At 36.1% G+C, this 27,245-nt stretch overlaps 2 protein-coding genes across 2 annotated transcripts in view; one reads left to right on the forward strand and one right to left on the reverse strand.

The window, feature by feature from the left end:
* The window catches only part of LOC139691359 (BLOC-2 complex member HPS3), a 33,776-nt gene extending 29,290 nt beyond the window's left edge, over positions 1–4,486 (reverse strand). Inside the window, exons 1-3 of the mRNA XM_071589144.1 lie at positions 4,400–4,486; positions 3,850–4,081; positions 3,535–3,675 (exon numbers count right to left, since the gene is read on the reverse strand). Of these exons, the coding sequence (XP_071445245.1) occupies positions 3,535–3,675; positions 3,850–4,066 (358 nt within the window). The 5' untranslated portion in view covers positions 4,067–4,081; positions 4,400–4,486. The remainder of the gene's footprint in view (positions 1–3,534; positions 3,676–3,849; positions 4,082–4,399) is intronic.
* Positions 4,487–4,600: 114 nt separating this feature from the next.
* LOC139691367 (alkaline phosphatase-like) lies at positions 4,601–27,201 on the forward strand. The gene is made up of 10 exons (XM_071589153.1): positions 4,601–4,773; positions 5,350–5,609; positions 5,732–5,833; positions 5,913–6,003; positions 10,902–11,068; positions 11,457–11,676; positions 16,655–16,788; positions 20,338–20,611; positions 22,902–23,117; positions 25,339–27,201. The coding sequence occupies exons 1-10, from the start codon at positions 4,713–4,715 to the stop codon at positions 25,545–25,547; spliced, it is 1,734 nt and encodes a 577-aa protein (XP_071445254.1). The 5' UTR covers positions 4,601–4,712; the 3' UTR covers positions 25,548–27,201.
* Positions 27,202–27,245: the final 44 nt, after the last annotated feature.

Here is a 27,245-nt window from a genome sequence, read left to right on the forward strand (position 1 = left end):
TAGAGCATCAGCCAGGCAAGTCGATGATCCATGGTTCATATCCTAGTCAAGGAAACTTTTTTACGCTTGTGACTGCAGTTGCTAGTGTACTGGCTTCCCACCTAGAGGGTTTGAATCCCCAAGACGGCACATATTTTTCAGTGGTATCCCGATCACTATTTGGGGTGCATTATGGAGGGCACTTGAGTGAGTGCGCCACCCGTCAGATGGTATGTTAAGCTACAGACCTCTTGGCGCCTTTCATTACGAGTTGGCTAAAGCTGATGCCAGGTTTCTCTCCACCCTTCATCCTTTCCTGTCCATCCCTAATGGTGCAAATGACCTAAGCTGTTGGTTGCCTGTCCTAAAAACTACTACTACCACACTTGTGATCTGCTCTATTCCACCTTCACCACTGTTATGCATTTCTATGATACACAGATATACAAGGTCTTTTCATAGGTTTTATTTTACATACACGTCATATTTCATGATTAAAAAATGCAGACACTGTAATAATTTTTATCAGGTAGAATTTTCTTACTTGTCTTTTAAACTGTGTTATGTCACATTAGTTGAACTTGTGCATAAATACGATTAAAAATGGAATTTGGCCAATTTTTTAAAATATCTGGAGCTTATTAGAAGTGGACAAAGATTAAGGGAAAAAAGAAGGAGCAACAAGATGGGAAATCAATTTTTTGAGGTTCTGAAGAAAATGTACAATGCTTTGGCTACATTGTTTCGATATCACTTCATGGAGATGGACTGTGATTAGTGACAAAAACTAGAATACTTCAATGTTTTTCTTCTCCTTGTCTTATGGAAGAGTGAATGCAACACTTCAACTAATTGATATGGACATTACTTACAACACGAAGCCACATTGGCTGATGTCAACTTGCTCTTGAATGTTTTTCCAGTGTTCATTAATATCAAAGGGATATGTCCAGTTTGTCTTTCTTCTCCATCAATCAGTGCCTTGCCTTGTTTTGACAAACCATTTAACCTTATACTTAACGCAAGTACTAAAGAATATTATAGAATAATTATACTTACAATATATGCATGCATATTACATGTGAATACAATTTACTTATTTATAGTAGATAGAGCATGCTATCTTCCAGTGTTCAGTCAATTATTCAATACAAAGATGTTAAACAGATCCATTACATCAGTCGATGTAAACCTAAAATCAGGCCATGAAACTAATGCAGAATCTAAGTATACATAGATTTGAAACACTGATAGAACCATAAATGGAGATATTTACAATAAAATGTAGATTAATGGATATTGTAATATATGCTAAGACATTGAAGGCCAAGCGAAAATAATGCCTAACAAAGACTGATTTATGAGGAAGAAAATAACTGGATATATTCCAGGGTGCAATACATTAGTGAGCACTATGATATCTTGTATGCATCTGCTTGAAATTCAGGGTTACCTTGAATTACAGCTAATAGCCATTTCTTCAACCTTCCTGCTGCTGTCTTCAGATCAAAACATGAGAGATCAGATCTCTGGCCTGATGATGACAGAAGGATGGCTACAAAAACTATTACAAACCTGAGATATTACTATGTGGAGGAAAAACAAAAAGCTAGGGAGGTTTTTTATGCCCAAGTCACAGCAAAAATATTGTTGTAACATTAAAGGCAGAAAATTATGAGGAAATAAATGAAAAGATTAATGGAAAACTTATAAATATGTAGAGCAAACTGAACTTGGAGTTGTAACTACAGGATGGCGGTGGATGTACGAGGGTCATCCGGAAAGTAGTACCCGTTCGTGCCGCATGAAGTGCTGACGACGCGAGTAGCCGCTGGACGAGGTCAGATAGCTTCAGTGGCTTGTCTGCCTTCTCTGAGCCAAGTTGCGTGACGCTAGCATTGCCTGTGTTGTTTCTGTGATTGTTTACAATGTTTAAAAAAATTGAGAACGCCGCCAGTTGTGAAGTGAGGGCAGTGATTAAATTCCTCAATGCAAGAAACGTTCGCCCATGTGATATTCATCGCCAATTAAAGGAGGTGTATGGAGACAATGTAATGGACGAGTCGTCTGTTCGGCGGTGGTGTCGCAACTTCAACATGGGGAGGGGGAACACACACGACGATGAGCGTTCGGGGAGACCGTCTGTCATTACAGACCAACTGGTGAGCTCAGTTGACGAATTCGTGAGGAACGATCGGCGCGTCACAATTGATGACATCTGTGAGCATTTTCCCAATGTTTCTCGAACAATTGTTCATGAAATTGTTAAACACCATCTGCATTATGCAAAAATTTGTGCAAGATGGGTCCCTCGCGTATCTCAATGAGCTGGCGGCGAAGGACTATGCAGCAGGAATACAGAAACTTGTCACACGTTATGACAAATGCCTTAATTTGCTTGGAGATTATGTTGAGAAGTAGTTTAAAGTATCCCCTTTCAAATAAATTTTTTTATGTTTGTTAATATTTACTTTTGTGTCTTTATTTCACGAACGGGTACTACTTTCCGGATGACCCTCGTACATATATTAAAAGCAGAAGGATGAGAGTAAAGGCCGGTCTGCATTGGGTCTTTAGTCTACGGTTTTGGCTGAAGTCTTAAGAATGATGTAACAAGTTGGTTGATGCTGATCCAAAGTCTCTATTCTTCAAAGTAAAATATAACTATCATCTGGCAAGACTTAAGACACCACCCCAGAGCAATGAAATAACACAAGACTTGAGACAATAGGTCATGTTTTTTGGAGAGAGAGAAAGTACAGCAATTAGTTGAGGTACCTCAGAAGAGAGGATTCGATCTATGTAGAGGTGGAATCTCTTTTTGGGGCAGAGTGTCTTTTCAACTTGAATTCTATCAACCCTTCAGTGAAAAATGTCGCAACATGGGAGAGGGGTTGGTATTGAAAAAGAAATTGAAGGTCAAACAAAAGCATGAATACTTCATCTTTAAAACACAATTAACCCTTTCCAATCTTGCAACAAATCAGTCACATTAACGATAATATTTTGCCCTGAAAAGAGGGTTCAAATCAATTGCCATAAAAATCTGTTGCGGGCAGAAATAAACGGGGACCATACTCATGATAGTTTAAGTTCTTCCAGTACCCTCCACAAAATTTATTCAGCACCAGATTCAATTATTAGAGGTGACAGAATGACAGTGATACAGAATGATAGTCCTTCAGTACTAAAATGTGAATGACAAAGAGAAAAGTTAAATTATTAGATACATATGGCTGTAAAATATGGACCCATTGTTTATGTAATGGATACGGGGTATGTCCATCTGTTATTTTATGATGCAGGAAAGCTATTGCCAAAGTAGATTTTCATCCAATGTTTTCATTTTCCTGATTCATTGTCAGTCTAATTATTTTGAACTTTTCCTTTGAACGCTGATGCCCAAAACACATTAACAACCTAAATACATTAACAACCTGTACCATATAACATCCATAAGAGGAATTATGAACCCAATACTATCATGAGTGATTGGCTTCACCAGAAGGGGAACCTCACCTATAGTTTAATGGACATAAATAGTGTTACCGCTACCTGATTCTTTTTCTTTTGATAATCCCGATGGTTCAGTAGAATAATTTGCCGATGCAGCATCCCAATTAACATAGGCTCTTGCATATGTAGTTTCTCCTCCTTGCCTATTTCTTTTCATTTCAAGAGTGGCTACATAATTTCCTAGAAACGATAAAACACAATTTAATTACTCACATTAGCCCTATTTAAGAAACAAAATGTTCTTAGGAATGCTATCAAAATTTAATATCATGTGTTTCTAATGACATTTATTATTTTATACAGTCTAATCAAAATTGAAAACCAACTTTTCCCACCATGAGAGAGGAGACTTACCTTTGGAGCAGTGAAGCATACGTACAACGCGATCGACGGTAGGAAACATAAAGGGGGGAGGAGCAGAAGGAGTCAAAGACCTTACTTGAACAGTGTGTGTGGGTAAGGCTAACAATAGTCGATTCGAAGCTTCATCCACTGCTGCTCCTACAACTTCTTCACCACATCCCTCAACTCCTTGACCACCAAAGTGGTGCACGGATATAACGCGCACCATCTTCGAGGCCAATTTCTGGCAGAGAAAGTAAATAATGCAAAATGTTACGTAAATTGCATTTAAATTCGGTGTCATACATGTCACTGACATACAGTTTTAATGTTCTCAAAGGATAAATAACAGCTAAAATAAACAATTAAATGTGAGTCAAAGCAATCTAATCATGTTACGGGACTTAAAATTGAAATGTATGCCGTTTGTTGGAAGACAAAGTTAATTTTGGGGACATCAAACCAAGCCTGACGAATCCTATAGCAGACAACATGCAGGTTCAGGCCCAATTCTCAAACTACTAAGTATCTGATTTAAAAAACGGTTTTTTGAGAACTGTACCTATCTGTTGCAATATTTTACAAACATTTCACCTCCTCACTCTTCCTAAGCAATTACAAACCACAAAATATTTATAGACTGAAAATTTCAGCCTTTATTTCGTTTCTCTTTTGTTTCAGTGGGAAAGAATTTTTAAAGTAAATTTCGGTGGTGCTTCAAATATTCTATTTTGTAAAGTCCCTTTTCAATATTTGACTGTGATATATTGAATCAGAGAGTAGGTACCAGGATATTAACTGCTTTGATATTTTAATACGAAATAGTTCAGAGGAGGAATCCAATACTACTGGTTCATAAATTTACGTGGACGAAAATGTACTTGTTGGAGGTCATTTTAATTTTGGTGCTGCCGGAGTTACTGCAAGGGTTTGATAGTAAGATGACTGTCTTATGAAATGAAAAGTTAATTATTTTGTCTTCGTGGACATTGCTAACGTAATGTATGCACATTCATATGCTTTATTTCTACAAGCTTTCTCTAGTTTATCGTATGCAGCCCGCGTCGATAATGCAAAATCTAGTGCTTATTACCGTTTCATTGATAGAAACCCACTGTTATGATAAATTAGAAGTGCAATATTTTTTAAGTTTAAAGTCGCTAAGATCAGTATTTTGAAATTAAATACCAACCACGTTCCCGTTATTACTATAGTTGGCCGTAGTTATATAGGAATATAGGTATTTTTCTCTCCTTCTTTGTATGGCATTACTCAAAATATAAAAAAAACATGCCACTCAGGTTATTTAAGAGTGTCAAAAAATATAATGAAACAAAATCTCGAAGTTTAGCCCTAATTCCGGGGAAAATATAATCCCCAATATTTAAAAAAGCTATGTCCATAATTTTGTCAATTCTTGCTGCATTTTTTCATTACGGATATTAAAATCACATATCCAATGTATCTAGAAGTAATCTGTTTTTGAGTCATAAATTTTAATTTACTTTCAAGAGCAAAGTCATTGGATGAAAGATGGTGTTCATGAATTGGAAGAATCATTAAAACTCCAACAAAAGCATAATGAGGGCATTGCCCGCAATGTCATTATATTTGTTGGCGATGGACTGGATCAAAACACTATCACTGCCTCCAGGATGTACAAGAGTCATTACTGGAGCGAACGGAGACCTCACTCAGAACTGCATAGAAGAGAAAAGGGCGATGAAGAAAATCTAATATTTGAAGATTTCCCTAATATAGGGCTATTAAAGGTTGATTATTTTTCCAAATTTTGGAGAAAATTCAGTGGTTTCTGTGATATTTAATATTGTTAATGCGGAATAACCAATGCAATTAACTACTTATTTAATGTGACAATTATCGTTTTTTTTAGACATATGCTGTTGATAAGCAAGTTCCTGATTCAGCATCCACGGCCACAGCACTATTTTGTGGTGTAAAAACGAACTTTGAAACTGTTGGAGTCGACGAATCAGTATGTTTTTGTCAGTTTAAAATGGATGTGTATGAAGATCTTTAATTGTTGGCTCTTATGACTTGTCATTGTCTTACAGGTACACCTGGGTGAATGTGAAGCTTCCCTCAATCCTGAAGCCCAACTACCATCCATTCTAAAGTGGGCATTAGATTCTGGAAAGGATGCAGGTTTGTTGAACAGTAGTTATAATTGAGGCAGCTGTTGCCATAAAATCAATGAAGATTTTTAGGAAAACCAAAAGTTTGTGCTTTGATAAGCTTAACAGTTGGCAGAAACAATTTAAAATTTAGGTAACAATACTGTCTCGCACCTAACAGTTTATCATTTCTAGATTCAATTGATAGGTTATGATACAGGGGACAACTCAATGTTATTCCTTTGCTCCTGTGATCAGATCAAGCTCTCCATTTCTTATCTCATTAGTACAGTCTTTACATTAGTATTGTATTAAAATAAAATGTCTATTCCTTCAGGCAACCCCTACTTTTTGCAATATTTTCGTATACTCCATCCACTGTTATCTGCTTCACAGGTTGTTGGAATTCATGAAGAAAGCAATAACATCTTGATTCCATTCTATATTCCTGTTCGTTTAATTTTAATTCAAATAACATATTTATTTACCATGTCTCTTGTTGTTTATCGTTACAGCAATAAAATATCACATTTTTTTTATGAGAGTAAAAATTATGCTGAACAAAATTGCCCTCTGAATGCCTCTATTTGTGGAGCCTTAAGGTTCTAAAAATTCTATTGGGATGTCTACAAATGGCTCTCTCCCACTATTTTCCACTAACATTAGTCACTCTTGCAAGTTAGGAACCATGAGGGGTATTTCTGTATCTGAATTGGTACCCATTGGTCAAGTAACTAATTGAAGTTCTCTTAGGAAACAAATATCTGTTTATCTCAGACTTGTATTATTTGATGGGAATAGGGATGGTTTATGCATGATGTTATGAGCAACATTATATCAAGATATATCTTTACATAAAAATATCAAGTCACTGTTAAATGTGTGCTATCAAATTGTTTGGAAAGTAAATTTGCGTGCCCACTTGAGGATCTGGGTACATTCATGTTCCACAATATACGGCACGTCAAAGATCTTAACATAAAATACAATACATTTTTACATGTTGAGAAACTCATCAATGGTTAGAATAAGTGTAGCATGAAAAAGTCCCTCACTTTGAATTTAAAGGTGGACATTTTTTCTATGCTCTTGATAACCAGAGGAAGGTTATTATACAATAAAAGTCCCATGTTATGGGGGGAAAAAGTGGACTTGCAAGTTCTGATGAAGTTCACATGTAGATGACTGCAGGTCCTGGTATAATGATTGTGAATGCTATCGTTATTGGTATATAATGAGATATGGTGTTTAGCATAAACAATAGCACTTAGCATATACACACAGGGAAGAGGGAGAATACAAAGTTTTTTGAAAAGGGGGTGACATGGAGCTCTGAGGGGTGCATTGTACATTAGTCTTAGTATCCTCTTTTGGATTTTAAATACAACATGAGCACAGGGTAATGGGCCCCAAAAAAGAATACTAAAAATTACATGGGCATAAAACTCACCATAATAGATAGACATAAGAACTTCATTATTTACAGTTTGCCTGATAGAATGTACCAAATAGCACGCCGAACAGAATTTTCTGCGTAAACTAGAAATATGGCTATCCCAGTTTAGTCTACTATCCAGGGTAACACCCAGGAAGGAGGTATTATCACTCCTTGGAATAATCACATTGTCAAAAGACACTGAAATATCTGTTAGAGGCTTATTTTTATTTACAAAGTATATTAAATTTGTTTTTTCCTTATTAATATGAAGAAAATTACGATCCCACCACTCTTGCAAAAGGTGGACAGTATTGTTAGCACTTGATACCAGGCCGTTGATTGAAGAGGTAGATACTAAGACATTATTGTCATCGGCATACAGTATGTGAAGTGTATTAGGTACAGAATTAAGCATCCTTGGGAGGTCATTTATGAATATGAGAAAAAACACTGGGCCAAGAACAGATCCCTGGGGAACCCCGTAGGATATTGTTTTTGCAGGCGATACATGAGATATTCCATCTTTCGTAGCACTTACACTCTGTTTTCTGTTGTTTAGAAAAGATTTAATCCAATTATATGGAGTACCTCTTATGCCAGATTCTTGAAGTTTCAGCAAATACATATGATGATTGACACAATCAAAGGCCTTGGAGAAATCAAATAATAAAACAAGAGATTCCAGTTTATTGTCTAGGTCAGACAATATTTTGTTTATACAATGGTAGGTAGCAGTGGTGGTGGACATGGATTTTCTAAATCCATGCTGGGAGGTTGATAACAGTTTGTGCGATTCCAGGTATGATATTAATTGAGAATAAAACACTAATTCAAAAATTTTACCGAATTGATCGAGTATAGATATTGGACGATAAGAGCTCATGTGCTGTTTATTTCCTTTACCTTTATAAAGGGGGATGATCATAGTACTAAAATACCAGATGGTTGGTTTATTTACATGATATAAGTCATGTCAAAAAGGAGTAAAGATACAGGCTCATTTAAATTTTTAAAAATGGTCCTCACAGTTACATAATATTTGGCACCAACCCATGGACATTTACTGTAACATGCACATGAAATATCAATTTAGAAAAATCATTGGCCATTAATATGATCCAGACTATCACCATTGCTATAAAATAATAGTATGAACTTACTGGTGAGGAATATTGTTGAGATATTCGTCAACCGGGTAGAACATATTATGTTATAGATATCTTTTTGATTTATCCCTGGCTGCTCTAGTTCCCTTGGTATCCATCATAATTTTGGGTAGTTTTATAATCTGATGCTCATTTCATTGGGTCCTAATTTCAATGCTTTAGTTCTTTTATTCCCATAATAGATGTCATTCCTTCCTCTGGTGCAATGATGATGATAGGCAGAGTTAAGGGAATAGTTGCCAATGTTTTGTTTATATACAGAATTAAAAACATAATGTAGATGCACCGGATTGGTAGCAAATTTAATTCATTTAAAATTGGCCTTGATGGAGCATTGTGAGGTTTCTGGGTAATTATTCTAATTGTTTTCTTTTGCATTTTAATGACGGTTAGAGAAATATCAGCAGATCCCCATAATATTATACTATAGGTTATATTTGAATACATTTCCCCATAATATAAATTGAGAAGTACAGTTTTGCTTGTAGTCTCATTCAGGTGTCTAAATAAATTGCTGGTTGAACTGAGCTTATGTTGATTTATATTGGTCCATGATGATAGGTCATTAATTTTTACAAGGAGATTATCTGTCACATTCTTATTACTTGTGAAGCATTATATTTTTCTTTTATTTATAGTCAACTCTAGAAGGTTATCTGTACACCACTTGTTTATTGCAAGTGTGATAAACCCTGATTTTTCCACAAGGCTGGGATATGTTTGTGTTGATTATTACATTAGTGTCATCAGCATACAACACTGGTATTATTCCTTCATAATTCTTTAAGCAGTTAGGTTGGTCATTGATATATATCAGAAAAAGGAGTGGCCCAGAGGTTGAGCCTTGTGGAACGCCTTTGTAAACTTTGTGTACTTGGGATGAATATTTTAACCCATTACTGACAACACCTCTTTCTGAGTGCGATTGAGAATATAGGACTTTATCCAAAATAGAGGAATTCCTCTAATTCTTATTCTATTGAGTTTAATTATTAGTCTATTGTGGTTTACATTGTCAAAAGCTTTTGACAAGTCAAAAAACATTCTGAGAGTTTGCGTTTAGCATCTATTGAATTAAGTATGCTGTTGATAACCTGACATTTGGCAGTTGTGGTAGACCTTTCAGATCTAAATCTATGCTGAGAATTGGGTATTAGGAAATTTTTTCGAAATAAGATGCTCTTTGCATATACATGGATTTTTCAAGTATTTTAATAAATGTATCTTGGATGGCTATTGATCTGTAGTTGTTTAAATCATTAACACATCCATGGTTTTTATATATGGGGACTACTTTTGATTCTTTTAATTGGAATGGAAAAATCCCTTGCATCGAAGATTCATTGATTAAAAATAAAAGGGGAGCTTTTATGGCTTCAAAAAAATGATTAACAACTTCACCAGGAATGTCATCAGGGTCAGTACTGGATTTGTTTCTGAGAGTGGAGTCAATAGTTTTTAGATTGGTTTCAGAACAGGGCTTGACAAACATTGACAATGGTGCATTTGCAAAAAGCAAGTTAGCTTGTGAAGTACTTGGGTAAGGAGCTGATAAGTAGCGTATGCTAAATTTATTAGCTAGAGATGAGTAGCTTATGGCGGTATTACTTTCAGGGTTACAAAGTTTTGGGAGTAAGCAATTTATGAATTTCATATTTGCTGGTAATTTGCTACACAATATGAGACCTATTTCATGAGTTCCCCCTTTATTTGCTTTAGTTTGTATGGATTAGTAGTGTAGTTGATTATTTGCTTTGGTAGAGCGATCACGAAGATTAAAATTTGCAGGAAAATCCTTTAAGTAATTTTTTTTACAGCATTGTAGGTAGAATGTTAATACAACATACAAGAAGTAGTTGTAAATGAGTGAGAATTGTCTGGAAGGTGAGTCATATCATTTACTGGATATAATGCTCGTAGCTCCTGTTTGCAATTTAAATATTTCAGTGCAGAAATTTGAAGAACCCAAAAAAAAATTACTTTAATAAATGTCCTCATGAAAATCACCAGGATACCAACTCAAGAGAATGTTACTGATTGTTTTATGCCATGGGTGTTTGAAATGGTGGCGGGTATTACTAAGTTTATACCGCAAAACATTGATTTGCTGTTCCTGTGAGAGAATCATGCTTAGGTGAAAATCAAGAAATTTGCCATTTGGTACTTGCTCGATTGATTTATTTATATTGACTTACCATTTGGATTTTAAAATAAAAATACTAATTGGGTTTTATTACATTGAGGTTCAGTTGATTATGCTGATGATGCATATCTTTATAACGTCTGCGTTGTGTCTTACAGTAATTGTAAATATGTTGTGTTTAGGGTTTGTGACCAACATGAGAGTGACGCATGCTACGCCTAGTCCTTTGTATGCTCACTCTTCCGATCGACGCTGGGAGTGTGATGGGAAACTTTCAGACAAGGCAAAAGGAAAATGCAAAGACATTGCTCGTCAATTAATTGAAGATGAACCAGGAAAGAATTTTAAGGTGAACTTTCAACATTGTCAATTTTCCATCCTATGTATTCTTTTGCTCCATAATTTAGTGGAAATGTTTATATTTTCCCTGTCATGTTTCATTTTCTTCTATTACGAGCTCACACCCAAGAAGTTGATAATTGTTGATGGTGTTTAAGGCTCATTCTAAAATCTTGAGAAACTCTTTTTAATTGTTGATATTATAAATCTCCCTTTAACGTTTCCTGTTTTGTTTATCATATGTATAATGGAGAATAAAGTATGCTGTGTGCATTTGTAAATGGATTTTAAAATTGATTGGATCTGTAACATTTGTCCCTGTATTCATGTATTCCACTCCCCCTTATTCATGGAACAGGCATCTCTGTATTACGTTTCATCCTCTCATTGCATTGCAGGTGATTATGGGAGGTGGTCGCCAGTGTCTGCAGACACTATTCAATGCTACAGAATATGACCCTGTGGATAATTGGGCATGTCGTCGGCAGGATGGTTTAAATCTGATGTCCGAGTGGGAAAGAGACAAGCAGGCGAGAGGATTGCCATTTCGTGTGCTCTCTACTGCTGGTGATCTTCGGGAGCTTGCAAGGGAAAAGAACAAATCAAAATACCTGTTAGGTTTGTTGGGCCTCAAATTTTTAACTTGCTCTTTTAATATATATATATATATAATATATATATTATATATATATATATATATATATATATATATATATATATATATATATATATATTTAATATATATATATAATATATATGTATATGTATATATATATATATATATATATATTTATTTATTTATTTATATCCCTCTCCTATTCTTTTGCATTCCTATTGCCTTGCTGTGGGTAGCTTTTGTATTCTGTATTTTGTACTCTTTTTCATGTTTATGTTGTTTGAGTCTGTCTCTCACATGATTCTTTTTATGTTAATGGTACTGGGGTAATTCATAGAAAAGCAATACCCTTGAACTAGTGTTATAGAGAACATTTTTTCATAACCTTAGTTTTTATTAGGCCATTTTTTCATGTTTCTTTCAACATGTTGGTAGCACAAGGTATTGATGAGTGGTGTTACACCTCTGCCCTTTGCTGTGGTTAATTATTTAATCAAAATATAAAATAATGTAATCAAATTAATTTTAATTTTCAATCATTCATTACATGATTGAAATGCAATCGTGTGCAGAATGTTAGCTCATATGGGCAGTAAAGTTGTTAAGGATTGAAATAAATCTGCAGCAAACAAAACTTAAATTATTTTTCAGGAATTTAGGAATCTAAGCCAAAGGACTTAATGTGTCTGTGTGTTAAAATGAATTCAAATAATTCTTCTTTTTAAAATATAATTTTTAGGCTTAAATCCACTGCAAGCCTTATTAAATGGCAACATTGAGAGCTGTGGCAACCCTGGATGGTGTGCATTGTAGGACAAGTATTGTGCAAGTATATCCCAAAGAAAAACATAAATTCCACTTGCATTTGAGAGAAATAAATGCCGAAGGAAATATAAGCAACAGTTATGCATGTAAAATGCTAAAACTAACAGTTAAAAGAACACTTCTGTTTCCTAATAGACGAGCACAGTTTTTTTAAAATGACCAAAATATTTCACTTTAGTGTGAGTTTACATTCAGGGCATAAGAAAAAAGTAATTATATCAATCCTTGCATTCTGAAAATACTCATGAGATGAAAGTTGCTTGTCTGTGTAATGCTCTCAAGTAAGCTTCTTTGAATTTAGCTTTGCATATTTAAAAATTAAATGTTCATCATATGCTTTTCATGTTCCTGAATGTATGCTTTGTGCATGTATATGCTTATATGTACATATAAGTTTTTTCATAGAGTAAAGCCTTCACGTCTACTCTGCAAACCTATGACCTGTTTTTCCCATGGGAGTTCAAGTTGAAGACTTGTCATCATTGTGTACAGTAGATTTAGTAGTAGTAGTGCAAGATCATTGTGTATGGTAGATTTAGTGTGATATTAACTTAAGGCTAATGATGAGCGGTTTTGTAGTTTTCTTAGTTTTTTTTCTGAAATGTTATCAACGTATTCATTCTTTTGATGATGGTGTAGTTTGCATAGAAACCTTGTAAAATTGAAATGATGTATGCTACTCAACCATGCAAAAACAACTTCCCTGATTGCTATGAACCTTTGTAAGTACATAGCCTCAACACGTGACTAACTCTTAGGCTTTGCATCAGTGTAGTATTGTGATTCATAATTCACATGTATGCAAGTAGGTGGCATGTTAGCCTTAATCGATCCTTTCATCTGCTCATCAGGTTGTCAGGTGCAAATCCTAGTTACACTGAACCCTCTCAGTCGCACTCAATATGCTATTTCTAGGTATCAGAACTCTCTGGGGAAACTTAAAGAGTTCAGTTCCTTGCCCGGTTACCTAAACTGGGAAAGGTACTTGATTTGTGAAGGTGAACTTTGATTTGTGACTCACAGGCAGTGGAGCCTAATATGGGGTGAGCTATACCATCACCTCATGAACCAACCTCCAGGTTGATGATTTGATGCGTTAATGATGGCTGTGGTGGTGGTCTTGTTTTTTAATTTACTCTTGCAATGAAAAGAATCATTTTCTTCAACTTTATTTTGGTTACATTAGGAACTCAAAAGTTCCTTTACACTGAGGGATGACTTTTCAGGATTAGCTTGGTTGAGGTGGAGAAGCTTTGAGAACCATGGCTCTTATATGTTCGCACAAAGTTATGGGAATTGAATAGGTTGGAAGGATGTTAATATATAAAATAAAAATAATATGTTTTTTTAAGAGTAAATCGGCCCTTACAGGTTGCACATCAGATGTAATCACGTCTTCTTATCAGTCAGAGCTTTCATTGCTATTGGTCAGACTGCTTGATCAAGGGATTTCCTAACAGTGGCATGACCGAGATCAGTCAACTTTCTGGCCAGTCATTTGGGTGTTCTCTTCCACACAGGTAAGATTTATGCCCCCCTTTAAGTGGCATATCTCCCGATTACATCCGCTGTTGTTTTTTGTGTTTGCTGGGTCAAACCTCATAAAAACCCACTTTTAAAAGAACAAGCACATTGCTGCAATAATTGGATCAATTAGGAGTATGAGTTATATACGGTACTAGGAAATATGAAGGAAGCCTCACAGTAAAATGGTAGTTTCCAAAAACATTTTTCATTCCCTTATTCAAATAAATGTAGCACCTGGATGGTAAAGTGAGCATTTCCCCTTAGAGGTGGAAAAATATACATATAAACACACGAATACCTATGCATATACACACGTGCATACAAGCCACAAATGACATCATTTATGAATAATGTATAATGTAATAATAAAATGTGGGTTACGGTAGACCAGGGGTAGAGCGTTGTACTGCTGACCGGAGGATCCTGGGTTCGATTCCCGGGCAAAGCGCTCTGGGCACCCTCAGCTTTACCCATGCTGTGTGATTTTTTGGGTACCAGATCTACCTGGGAAACCATAACCGACACAGAAAGGAACTGGCCCCCTAATTACCCTGATATGTGAATTTCACTTGCAGTGTAGGGTTCCATAGTGGGTGAACTCTACCATAACTTACCAAACCAACCTTTGCATTGATTACTGTGCTTATAGTTTTAAGTGTAAAAATAGTAATAATAATGGCAATGGTAAAGGGAAAAATTACAATTTTGGAAAACTATGATGAGACTGAAAATGCTGAGAAGTAACTTGACATCAGAGAGACCAAATGCATCAGACCAGCATCCTGCTAATATTCAGCCTCTCGTACTAGCAAAGCTCACTCAGAGATTTTGATACAAGGCTTTGAAAAGGATAAGTAACCCTTTAAATTTTTTAACATAAGTTTTTTCCTGGCCCTCCCACCCACTCCCATAAGATATGTAAAGAAGTGGTATAGTCTTCCTTCCCCTCAGAAGCCTTGTACTAGTTAAAGGGCTCCTCCTTATTGAACTTAATAAAGAATACACTTAAATTTGAGTATTTTAAACATGTGTAGGATTCATTAAAATAATTGCATCTTTTATTGAGTGTATATTGTCTTTCCAATTCCTCATCTTTAGGCTTTAGTGAGTGATGAGGCAGTGAGCTGCCTGCCTTTCCCATTAGTAGAGCTATCAGTTCCTTGTGCAGTGGATGTCAAACAAAGCCTTGTGTTCTTGCTATATCCTTGAGAAATTGTTGGTCCACAAGACTCAATTTGGTTTTAGGTTTCTTAGGTATAAGGGTTTTGTAAAATTCTGGAGGTTGGGAGAGGGAATGAACCTCATTTGAGTGATCAACATCATTTCTTCTGCTCTGGGCTGTAATTTTGGGGTGACTGCTCTACATGGACAAAAAAATAATACTGTCTTAATGTATGCAATACAATCTTTTTTTTTAATTCTCCCAAAGTCTCTCCCTTCCTTGAACCATAAGCCCGATGGATTTTCATTGATTTTCTCTGGATGTCGAATACAAAATGGAGCTCTCAAACATTTTTACTTTGCATGAATTACTTGGCTTGCGTGCAGGAAAATCTGAGAACAATCATCCTCCTGTCGCCCACATAACGATGAATCGGTGCACTGAATTTCTACACTCATCATTTTTTTAAATAATTTTTATGGTTTTATTCTTGCATGACTTCTATTATTTTGTGTTGGTTGGACTGATATGTGTATTTCTTGTACTTATGTAGATCTTTTATGTATTGCCTTACTAATTTGCAGTCATATGAGTGAGTAAGCTCAGATTTGCTGCTTTGGGATTTACATTACTTAATCAGTTGATTTAACAGTTTGGTGCAACCCCTATCACAATGGCTTTTGGGAGAGGAAAGTAGTGGTGGCTTGCATGTTGAGAAATCTGCAATGGGTGTGGGAAGAGCTAATTCTTGTTTGTAATGTGTACATGGTGCTCCTGTGTTCACGGTGGAATCTAATAACAGTAATTTTAGTGTCTGAGGCAATGGGTACCAAGTGAAATGAAAGATACTTTTGTTTTTGGGGTGATAGAAACTTTGCTGTCTCTTCTCTGAAATTTAACAATTGTACTTCCTTTTTTATTCTAATTTTCCACTATCGGGAGCTCTTGCCTTTGCTAATATTTTTTGATTAACCAACTATTTCATTAATATTTTCCTAAAACATTATGTTGGCTATTAGTAGACGGAATTAAACATATATTATAGTGGGCTATTGTAAGAAAAACAGGCTCCTGTCATTCCAATTTGCCTTGTAACATTAGGAAGATAACATGATATCTTAGATTTTAAACATTTCACTCTGTTAAATAATGAGATAAGTAATTGTGGAGTGTTGCTTGTAAATTAAAAGGGCCTGCAGTGGCAAAAATAGTGGCACTCTTCCATATTAAAAATGTATCCTGCGTTGATTTCATAATATGAAAAAAAGCATTTACATGGACGTATTTTATTTTAGTATTTTTTAGTTTTGCTGTTATATTTTTTCCTCATTTTCTTGGACTGGTACGTATGAACCATGGGTTTATCTATTTTCGTTGGTAAGTGATGTGATTACTCTTAATGCAGTCCAATTGGCAGTCCAATCAGGTTGTAAGAAACATAATAATCCTAGGAATTTTTATGGCAGGTATATTTGCAAATGGGCACATGCCGTATGACTACCAGAGAAATGACTCTGACTCTGGAACACCTTCACTAGCCGAGATGGTAATTGCAGCTATTGATGCCATGAAGGACAATCCAAGAGGCTTTGTTTTAGTGGTAAGAGACGTCCAACAAATTCAGTAAAAGAAATAAGTGCCACATTAATGCCATTCGGTTCAGGTAAGGCAAATGAGGTCTGTGAACCAAGAACCCAGATAAACCCAGATTAAATTTTAAACTTTGAGAGAATGGTGTTCAGTCATTAGCATATTATGCAAGCTTCTCTGTTGACATATATTTCTCTTTTTGTTCAAAACAAACCATCCCATTTTCCTTTTGTCTGTTTGGGAACATTTTCAATATCTTCCATATCTTCATCAAATAATAATCAAGATTCTCTTCTCAAGTGAACTATTCTGGGAGAAACTTTAAGTGAGCTCATTAATGTCTACTCACAATCAGGGCTACATTAATTGGTTTCAATATTTCTAATACATACTAATAAGCAATGTTGAAAGAACACCTGAGGTTGCAGTCAAGGAAGCAATTCATCGAAACATTTGTAGTGCGGCACTCTATGGATTAGAGACATGGAGCACTGGGAAAGTGGACCAATGAAGAAGAGGAGAAGCCTTTGAAATGTGGTGGTGAAGAAGACTAAATGGACAGAGAAAGGGGAATGAGGAAGTTAATAGAAATGCAGAAGACGAAAGGGCAATGTGGAGAACTCAACGGCAGAGAAGAAGAACTAGAAATGAATTGGACACACCTTGAGGTACAATGGGTTAGCTAGTGGCATAATGAAGGGGAGGAAAAGTGAAGGGATATTTCCTGCGAAAGGAAGACCCCAAGAGAGATGTGGAAATAGGACAAATTAAGAAGAACCCCCACTCTTGTGCAGGGGTTCTTTTGTTGAACCCCTTCACAAGAGTGGGGTGTACAAACTTCTCTGCAAAGACGGCAACTGGATAAACATAGGCCAGACAGGAAGGAGATTTGAGACGAGAGTAAAGGAGCACCGAGTATGCTTTAGAACCAACTTCTCCACGTCACTCTTTGCCAAATACCTGAGAGATTGTGGCCACTGCAGTGATTTTATCCAGGATATCTTGCTCATTGAGAAGAAAGGCCACTGCCTAGATGCACTGGAGCAATTAGAAATATTTCAGCTCATGAATTACGGAGGAGATGTTTTGACCAACGAATTTCTTTACCCTTCACATTCCTGGTTATTGTATTTTCCTCTCCCATCTGCCAACTAAACTGACATCAAGCAAAACTTTTTCAACAACGTAGTAACCCCATCCAGCCTGCTACTTAATCACCTAATTACTCAGTGCCGTTTGCTTTACCCATTCCCCCACTCCTTTGCCAACTGGTGATGAAACCTGGGTTTTTTAATACTATCCAGAAACAAAATGCCAAAGCTCTTGGTGGCACACCGACCAGGTCCCTAAAGCCCAAAAAGGCAAGATCGAGCAAATAAAAAGTGAAAACAATGCTCATTGACTTTTTTGACAGTTTCGGAGTGGTCCATAAAGAGTTTGTTCCTCAAGAACAGACAGTTAATGCTGCCTAGTCTGTGGATGTGCTGAAAAGACTCCGAAAAAGGGTCATCATGACGATAAAAGACCTCTCCACTACCTGGCAACTCCATCATGACAACGTGCCTTGCCTCAACGTGCTATGAATCCATTGAGTTCCTGGCCAAAAATCAGGTACCAACGCTGCCCCAGCCCGCCTATAGTCCTGACGTCGCCCCAGCAGTCTTCTTTTTGTTCCCTCGGATGAAGGCAGCCCTGAAAGGAACCAGTTTTTAGTCTATAGAGAAGAGATCCCATCAGCTGTGATGGAGACCTTGCGAGAGGTTCCTGAAGATGCCCACCAGGGCGTGTACAGGTCATGGCACAATCGCTTTCAAAAATGTGTAGAGGCCTAAGGACAGTACTTTGAAGAATTTGAAGTGTTTGTGCAAATCTTTTCATTAAATTACTTTAAAAAAATAAAATCATTACTTTTGGAGCATATCCTGTATCGTTGTAACTTTATGCTCTTCCTATGTATGGAGGGCTATAAGAAACTGCCATGGGGTTAAAAGGGTATTGAATGGAATTTTGTGTTTTAAAAAGGTTTTTCACTCTACAGAAGACAAATTTTATCATCAAAAATAACAAAAGATTAAAAGTTTATCAACATTTTATGATACACTTATCTGCAGTTAATTTTTAATTTTCATGATGAATACTTTTTAAAGATAAATTTTCAACTCCCTTCAATTTTGTGAGTCAGGACTGGTTTCCTTAAGTGATGGAGAGCCCTTTCAGGGATTAATCGTGATAAGGAAAGAAATGCTTCGCAAGCTAACCTTGCAGGCAATTCAATGTGCGAGCAGAATATACCTAAATTGATTACTCCTCTGAGAAATTCCAAGTTTATCGGTCTTAATTCTCATCGATTCAGTCTTCATCAACAACAGTGTTCTCTGATTAAGTAAAAGTATTTTCTTTATTTCTTAAATGATCAGCATCTATGAAATCAACAACATCAGAGTCAAAAAACAGCAGAAAATGTTGCTAAAAGTATATCTTAGGTAAGCGACAATTCTGTGGAGTAGTTCTGTGCAAGTTAGAAGATTTCAGGAATTTATGGTAAACTGCAGCAGAGGTTCTTGATTATGCCATCATGAAAGCATGTGATATGATGGTTGCAGAATATTTCATAATGAGGTAACAGTTCTTACAGAATGCACATCAAGAACAATGTGTGATAAGTTTTTAGCAGTAGTAGGAAAATTTTCCATTCTATGCATACTTTTGGATCCTAAAGGAGTCAGTGGAAAAAAAATACGTTACAGGATTTAAAAAAATCCATATGTTATTCTGGTTGTACGTTTAGGAATGCAGTTTATACCTTTGAGAATATAGACTTATGTGAATGGAAGACATTATGAATTAAAGTGCTTTTGAGATATGACTTTTAGGGAGTCGGCATAATGATTTTATCAAAAGGTTAAAATTGATCTATCTAAAAAGAAACTCCTTTAGTGTGAATTCTGCTCAGTTTTATAGCAAAACAATATGGCAATGAAATTTTTTGAATTTTCCAGTTATGCATTTCAAAATTCCTTTTTAGCACACTGCTACCCGCCATTGACCTTATGAACTTTTTGTTCCCTTGATATAACATGAGATTTGGTTGCCCTTGAAACAATACCCATTTGGGGTAAATGATGCCAGAAACGTTGATATTTTAACGTAAATCAAAACTTTATACCCTATTTAAGATATTAATACCCTGCAATATCATGAATAATGAACTAAATACATATGTTATACTTGCAGATTATTTGATAAGTACTTCTTTTTAGATGAATCCAAAACATTCACTGAATATTGATCTGTTCAAAGTCAAATGTGCTTTGTGGTGAATACATTACCTGTTTAGGATTCCATAGCATTCTTTATTTATTCCCATTCTGTAACCTTAACACCTGAAGAAGCAGAATGGAACTTGGCCGAAACCATTGTGTGAAAAACTAAAGTCCAAATCCCCAACAGAAATGTAATCAACAAAACCTTTCTGTGGAAGCCTTCACAGAAATTTTGACCTTGTATCCATACTCGTCCCATGTAGTTTTGAACTTATGTCACTTTCATCCATCCACAGGTGGAAGGTGGTAAGATAGATATAGCACACCATCGTGGAACAGCTCGCAAAGCTTTGGATGAGACCGTTGTTATGGAGGAAGCTGTCATTGCCGTGGTGAAGAAACTCTCCCTCTCAATCAAAGTGGACCAGGAGTCATCATTGAATCCAAACAGTCATTCCTCTTCATCTTTCTGGCCCAACCTTTCTTCTGACACTCTCCTTATTGTCACCAGTGACCATGGCCACACCATGAGCATTAACGGATACCCCAAGAGAGGCAGTGATGTCTTAGGTGTGTACAATCTATTGGGGGACAAGTTTGTGCCTTACTTTTGATTGCTTGGATGAATACTGGTATTACTCATTGTAGATTAAGTGGATGCAGGGTTGTGAAATAGGAAAGCTTAGGTTAACTAAATTCCCATGTCTGTCAGGACTACAATTAATATAATTATATTTACTTGTGTACATATTCTTTTTTGCATCTGAAAATCTTTGTATCAAGGATTTCGTGACTAAAGGGCACGTTTGTGAACGTATATGGAAACTAGTTTTTGGGGAGAACTTTTTTAAACTTTCATTTCCGTTTGTGTTAATTGCTTATATTTCTAGAAGTAAAATACTTTTCAAAATTTAACTTTTAATAATACTGTTTTGTTAATTTTTAGTTTAATATTTGGTTGATTGGATAGCTCAACTTAATAAGTACGTTAGTATATAAGTTAGATGAGTGTGTCCAGCTTAATTAGTTCAATTAATATATGAAGTCTTCTTCAGATATCTACAAGATTAGATATTTTGCTGCTGATGCTTCAATGGCTAACTCCTGGGAATGATGGCAGAGATAGCTGTAGAATTGTTTTACGAAAGTTTTAACAAAGTGGAGTGTGCTCTGTACAGTGCGGAAACATGGTCGTTGAGACAAGGCAATAGGTATAGATTGTAAGGTATTGAAATGTGGGTGTGAAGAAGGATGGAGAAGGTGAAGTGGATAGAAAGGAAAGCGAAGAAGTACTAAGCATGGTGAGAAGAGAGGATTGTCGGGAGGAATCCAAAGGAGGCAGTACTCGTAAATATCAGCACCATATTAAAGCCATAATTATATGTATCAAAATTTGCCAACTTAAATAATTTATTAGCCCAGAAATCACAGCAGATTTACCGTGTACGTATAAGGTGTAAAAATAAAATATTGCATGGATATGGATAATAGATATCTAGTTCTCACACGATGACTTAAACAGGCATGTTAAGGTGTTCTGCAGTAGAAAGTACCTGAGTGCAATGAAACTCCTCAATTTTATTTTAATTGAAGGACTAAGTATAGTATTAGCAGATGAGAAAATACAATGTCACAGGCATTCGTAGTCATGCGCGATGCACCACAGTCCATGAGGGTAAAGCGAACTTCAAACACTAAGGATGTTTTACCTTTGACAAATTCCAAGAGTTGCGAGAGATGCCGCGGCAGTATCTTTTTGGCGAAGTCATCCGCTAATATGAATTACAATGCAACAAATTCAGAGTGTATAAATCATTCGCCTTGACCGGGATTGGAACCCGGATCTCTCGATGTCTGGCTGAGTTATTTAACAGTTAAGCTATTGAGGCATCCTCTTACACTCTGACATTTTTAATGTCTACTTTATGCAGTCTTTGAGATAGAGGAAAACTAAGTCAAATATTAAAAATAGGATGGCAAAAACTAGAGCAGGTGGGACAGTTTATGTATCCCAGGAGAGTTTTGGTCCAAAATGGTCAAACTAGTAGGGACATAAGAAGAAGAATTGCATTAGGGAAAGAAGCTTTCACAAGGAGAAGGGAATTGATGAGAGGGACGTTGAGGAAGGATGATAAGAAAAGGCTTGTTAAAAATTTTATATGAAGACTAGCTATGTGCGGTGTGGAAACGTGGTCAATGAAGCAGGATGATGGATGTAGATAAGAGGCTTTTGTTAAATTTGGGTGTGGAGAAGGATGGAGAAGGTGAAGTGGATAGAAAGGAAAACAAATTAGGAAGTGCTGGCTATGGTGGGGGTGGAGAGGGGATTGTTGGGAGAAATCATAAAGAGATGGGAAGTAATGGATGCAAAACATACTGATCGGCAGTGGGATGTTTAAGACTGTGAAATACGGAGGGGGGAATGTTAGGCAAGTGAGGAAGGGGCAGGAATAGGAAAGGAATGTTGGGGCAGAATGAAGGGAGTAAGGAAGTATATGGAGATAGAGAGGGGCTTATTGTAGTTTTAGATGCCCGATTGTTTAATTTGGAGAGGCAAGGAATTATATTGTTGTATAGTCTAGGTTCGTCCTAAACATATCTTTGATGGTATTATGCCAATCATAATAATTGTGCTCATGTGTATTGACAACAAATAAGGCTATGCTGAGATGCCATTAATTAATGAAGAACTGGATGAGGTTTAAAAATGGCACACATAAGTATGTGTGATACACATTAATGTTTTTCAAAAGTTATTGTAACTTTTTTATGTTGGTTGAATTGATTTGCTACTGTCATTCTTGAGTGAAAATGAAATATGTGAAAGTTGTGTTCATTTGTCCATGTGATGTCATTGCAGGCATTGCATCCAAAAGTAACATGGACCTCATGGACTTCACGACCTTGTCCTATGCCACTGGCATGGGCTACCACTATTTTTGCAATAAGTCAGGGATTGTTCAGAGGGCTGATCCGGCCGAAGAGAATACCACAAGCTACGAATACGTTCATCAAGCTGCAATTTTGCGAGATGAAGGAACTCATGGTGGGGGTGATGTTGTCGTGTATGCAACAGGTGATTAATTTTTTAAATTTTCTCATGCTAACATTGTTTTGGTAAAAAAATGTGCTTATCATGTGCCGATAATTATAAGGCATGGCTGGTGGTGAAGTTTCAAAATCTTCTAATGTATTATGTAAAAGTTACAACTTAGGTTTGTTTTTATTTTTGTTTTCAATAAGTGCTGCAAGAGTCATTTTGAAATCTACCGGGTAAGAATGGAATATCTTGTAAATTAATTAGAGGAAATGGTGAAATTATGTATGTAATACTTGGTGATCGTTTTCTCACTGAAATTTCTCTTGACAACGTATTGAATAGGGATTGTGAGTGCAAATACCGTGTCCATTCTCTGTTCAATTCCATGATTTTAATAACATACTTTGGGACCAAATTAGTTCTCCTCAGTAATTCATGAAGTTTCTTTTGCTAAAATTGCTTTGCGCTTAATAAATAAATGGAGAATGTATAAATGGCCGTTGGAAAAAATTGCAGAAAGTGGATTACCCCTAAGGCCCATGCTTTGGTTTGCACTAATTAATGCTTCTTCTACAGAAATAACTACTTCTGAAAATTCCTAATTATTCTCATACAAAAGAGTACCTTTTTTCTTTTGGCGATGTAATGGCAGGAGATTTTTTAATGTAATACATCCTCTTTAAGTATTTTAGCGGAAATGCTGTGTATTGCATCATGTATTTAATCCTGGTGATAGTCTATTGTGTGTACAGTGTTTGGCTACTGCTGTCCCAGTAGGTGTCCATCCATGTTGGTAGGTGCGTGTTATCAGCACATCCCTGCAAAATTCAAGCTGGGAGAGCTCTCAGGAAGTGGAAATCTACAGTAGACCATGGGTAAAAAGGAGAAAGCAACCAGCCCCCATCGTCTGAATTTCACATGGTGTATGCTAGTCTTTATTGGTGGCTGATAGTAGTTTGTAGGTCTACCTCCACACTGGAAATGCACATCATGATTCATTACTGTTTTCTTTGAAGTCAACCAGATACCATTTAGATTTTAATATCATTAGGCGGGAAGTGTAATAATAGCATCATCAATTCATGTTGTGTTATTTGCAAGAATTGCGAATCTGGACCATCAGTTCGTGTTTTGAAATTATTATTATCATCAGTACCTGTTAAGTTAGGTTTTTAATGGACACAAGTTTCCAAACAGTACAGTGACAATAACCTTACATCTCCTAACAAAACAGGACCCAACATCCTATTCTGAATCGAAATTCCTCTTCTTCTCCGTATACTTCCTTCCTTCCAATATGTGTCTATCCTATTCCTGTCCCTTCTTCACTTACCTAACATTCTTCTCTCTATCACAGTCTTCAACGCCCCATTGCCAATCAGAATGTATAAATGTTTTGAAATGTACACTAGAATGTAAGTTGTTTAGAAATAAAAGGTGCCTATACATGTAGAGATAAGTTTCAGTTTAAGAAGGAGAGAGGAAAAATCAACAGCATTATAAAACAGTTAATGATTGATTAAATGGAACATTATGCTTGACAAAGTAAACCAGGCAAAATTAATGAACATTTTGCAGGAGATAGGAGTAGACTGTGGAGATAGATGACTTATCCAGCATGCATGTAGCTTTCACAAGGAGAAGGGAATTGATGATGGGGATGTTCAGTAAGGATGTTAAGAAAAGGCTCGCCCAAAATTTGATGTAGAGCATTGTCATGTACAGTGCAGAAGCATGGTCATTGAAGCAGGAGGATAGATGCAGATTGGAGACTTTTTAAATGTGGGTGTAGAGAAGGATGGAGAAGTTGAAATAGGCATAAAGGTAAACTAATGAGGAAGTACTGCATATGGTGGGGAAGGAGAGTGGATTGTTGGGAGAAGTCATTAGGAGGCAGGAAAAATGGGTGAAAGGACGTTTTGATCGGCAGTGGGATGTTGAAGAAGGGAATGTTGGATGAATGAGGAAGGGGTAGGAAATGGGTAGGAGTTGGAGGGAATGAAGGGAGGCAGGGAGTATACTGAGATGAATAGGGGCCTTTTGTACAGTAGGATGTTGGGTTGTGTTTTTTTAGAAGAGAGAAGATATTTATTTGGTAGTTGTGTCCATTCAAAAGCTACCTTAACAAGTAGATTACTGAATGATAATAATTCAGAACTCACTTTTTATGAGGTATTCTGCATAAAATAGTTATGAATTTTTCAATTTTTGTTGTCATTTTTCTTTTTAATTCATGCCTGTTTTTACATTTTTTCAGGTCCAATGTCACAACTTTTTCACCGAGTACACGAGCAGAATTATGTGGCACATGTGATGGCATACGCATCTCGACTTGGACCATACGCTGCGGATCAAAGCTGTCAGGATTCAGAGCCCAATTGTAGTCTCGGTATAAAAAGTGAGGGAATGGCATTGATACCCTTTGCTTGGGCCATTTTCCTAGCCAATATTTTGGTCAGTTTATAGTGAAGAAACCTTGAAATTCAAGACTTATGCATTGGCGACCCATTTATTTGATAATACTGCTTTCAAATAGGGATAAAAACCCATGATATTATTTTTATCTACTAAATGAATGGAATAAAAAAACGAGGTATTGCTTAACGAGCACATTTATTGTTTTAGGAGTGTTTGCTAAATAAATAGTTTGGTGAATTTAAATGCCACTTCAAGAATCAAAATAAATAGTCATTGAATTTAGTTGTCAATTATGGGCTGTGGGCAAAAGGTGGGTCATTTGCATTATGCTAAATAGGTGGGTCACTAGTTGTAGTTAGGGTTTAGGACATTTAGAACAAGTTGATAGGAGCACAGAAGCAGCAGAGGTCTACGTATAAGGGGGAACCAAAAGATGCAATGTTTTGGAAGAATATTTTGATATGTTAAAATATTAGAGGAGGTATTTGGGTTAAGATGTATTACTGTAGTCCATGGTTGCTTTTTGACCAATGATATGGTGGTGTGGTATGGCTGTAGTCCATTATATTATGTTTACCAATTGTAAAGATTTGAAGTACACACATTAATGGGGGGGGGAAATTAGTAATAATTTTAACGGAGTATGAAAATTCGGAAGAGTCACCAAATGTGTAATTTCTTTTTATATTCTGTTCGTACCTGTTTTGTTACAAACTGTAATCTAAAGGTGCTACACATTAGATAAGACTTCAGTTGAATTTTATCGCCATTCATTAATGATGTGGAATCCATTGATGCAGGTGACTCTCAAATAATGCAAAAGAGCCAAAAGACAGAAATTTGACTGTGTCTTCAATGCTTTAATAATAATTAATGTAAATGAATATCTCTCAGGCAGAGTTTGCTGTGGAGCGTCCACTGAGGTATTATGCATTTAAGTTAATAACAGATAGTGCTTGATTTTATGTTTCCATAAATGTAATGCCATCCAATGACGGTGAAGAGAATTGATGGGTGTATTAGTGAAAGGCTGGCTACTATTATGGTTTCTCATAGTTACTGGTCAAATTCCAATGCTCTATTTTGCACAAAAGGACATATTTTAACAGCAGTATATATATTGTTTAAAAACCCATCACCTGTCCACATTTCACTGTGATGCAGTTTATCAAATTGTATATTTTATAGCATTTACAATCTTTTTATATGTCTCGTTATTTGATTTTGTTCTTTAAGAACTTGGTCCTTCACATACACTGAGAGCATGCATGCCTATCATCGGTAGGCACCATGATAAAACTGTGAAATACTCATGTACACATTTTGTAGAAATGTAATTTTTTGGAACTTTTTCTGATCTTGGCTATCTAATGCCAGATTGGGACAAATGTATTTTTGTATATTTTACATGCAGTTATTCAGTATTAAGATATGTAAATCTCTAGGTATGAATTACCTGGATCCGGTTTACCAGGAGATGAAAGTTTGCTGTGAATGTTTTCATATACCTTGCAAGCATATCATTTGTACTGGATCAGATGTGAACTAATCCAACCTTGCAGGGAGACTTGGACAGTTTTTCAGTATTCCCACTCACATTCGCTAATGATAGGTATTTCTCATGAGTTCATGCCGTTCTAATTGAGTCAATACTCAAAATATGAAAGCTCTTGGTGTATTATACCCATATATTATGTTCAAAATAAAGGAATAAAAACTTAAAAAGTTCATGATTTTATTCTTTCA

This window comes from Hetaerina americana, unplaced genomic scaffold (assembly GCF_022747635.1).
Source record: "Hetaerina americana unplaced genomic scaffold, ioHetAmer1.1.p SCAF_33, whole genome shotgun sequence".
NCBI classification, from domain to species: Eukaryota; Metazoa; Arthropoda; class Insecta; order Odonata; family Calopterygidae; genus Hetaerina; species Hetaerina americana.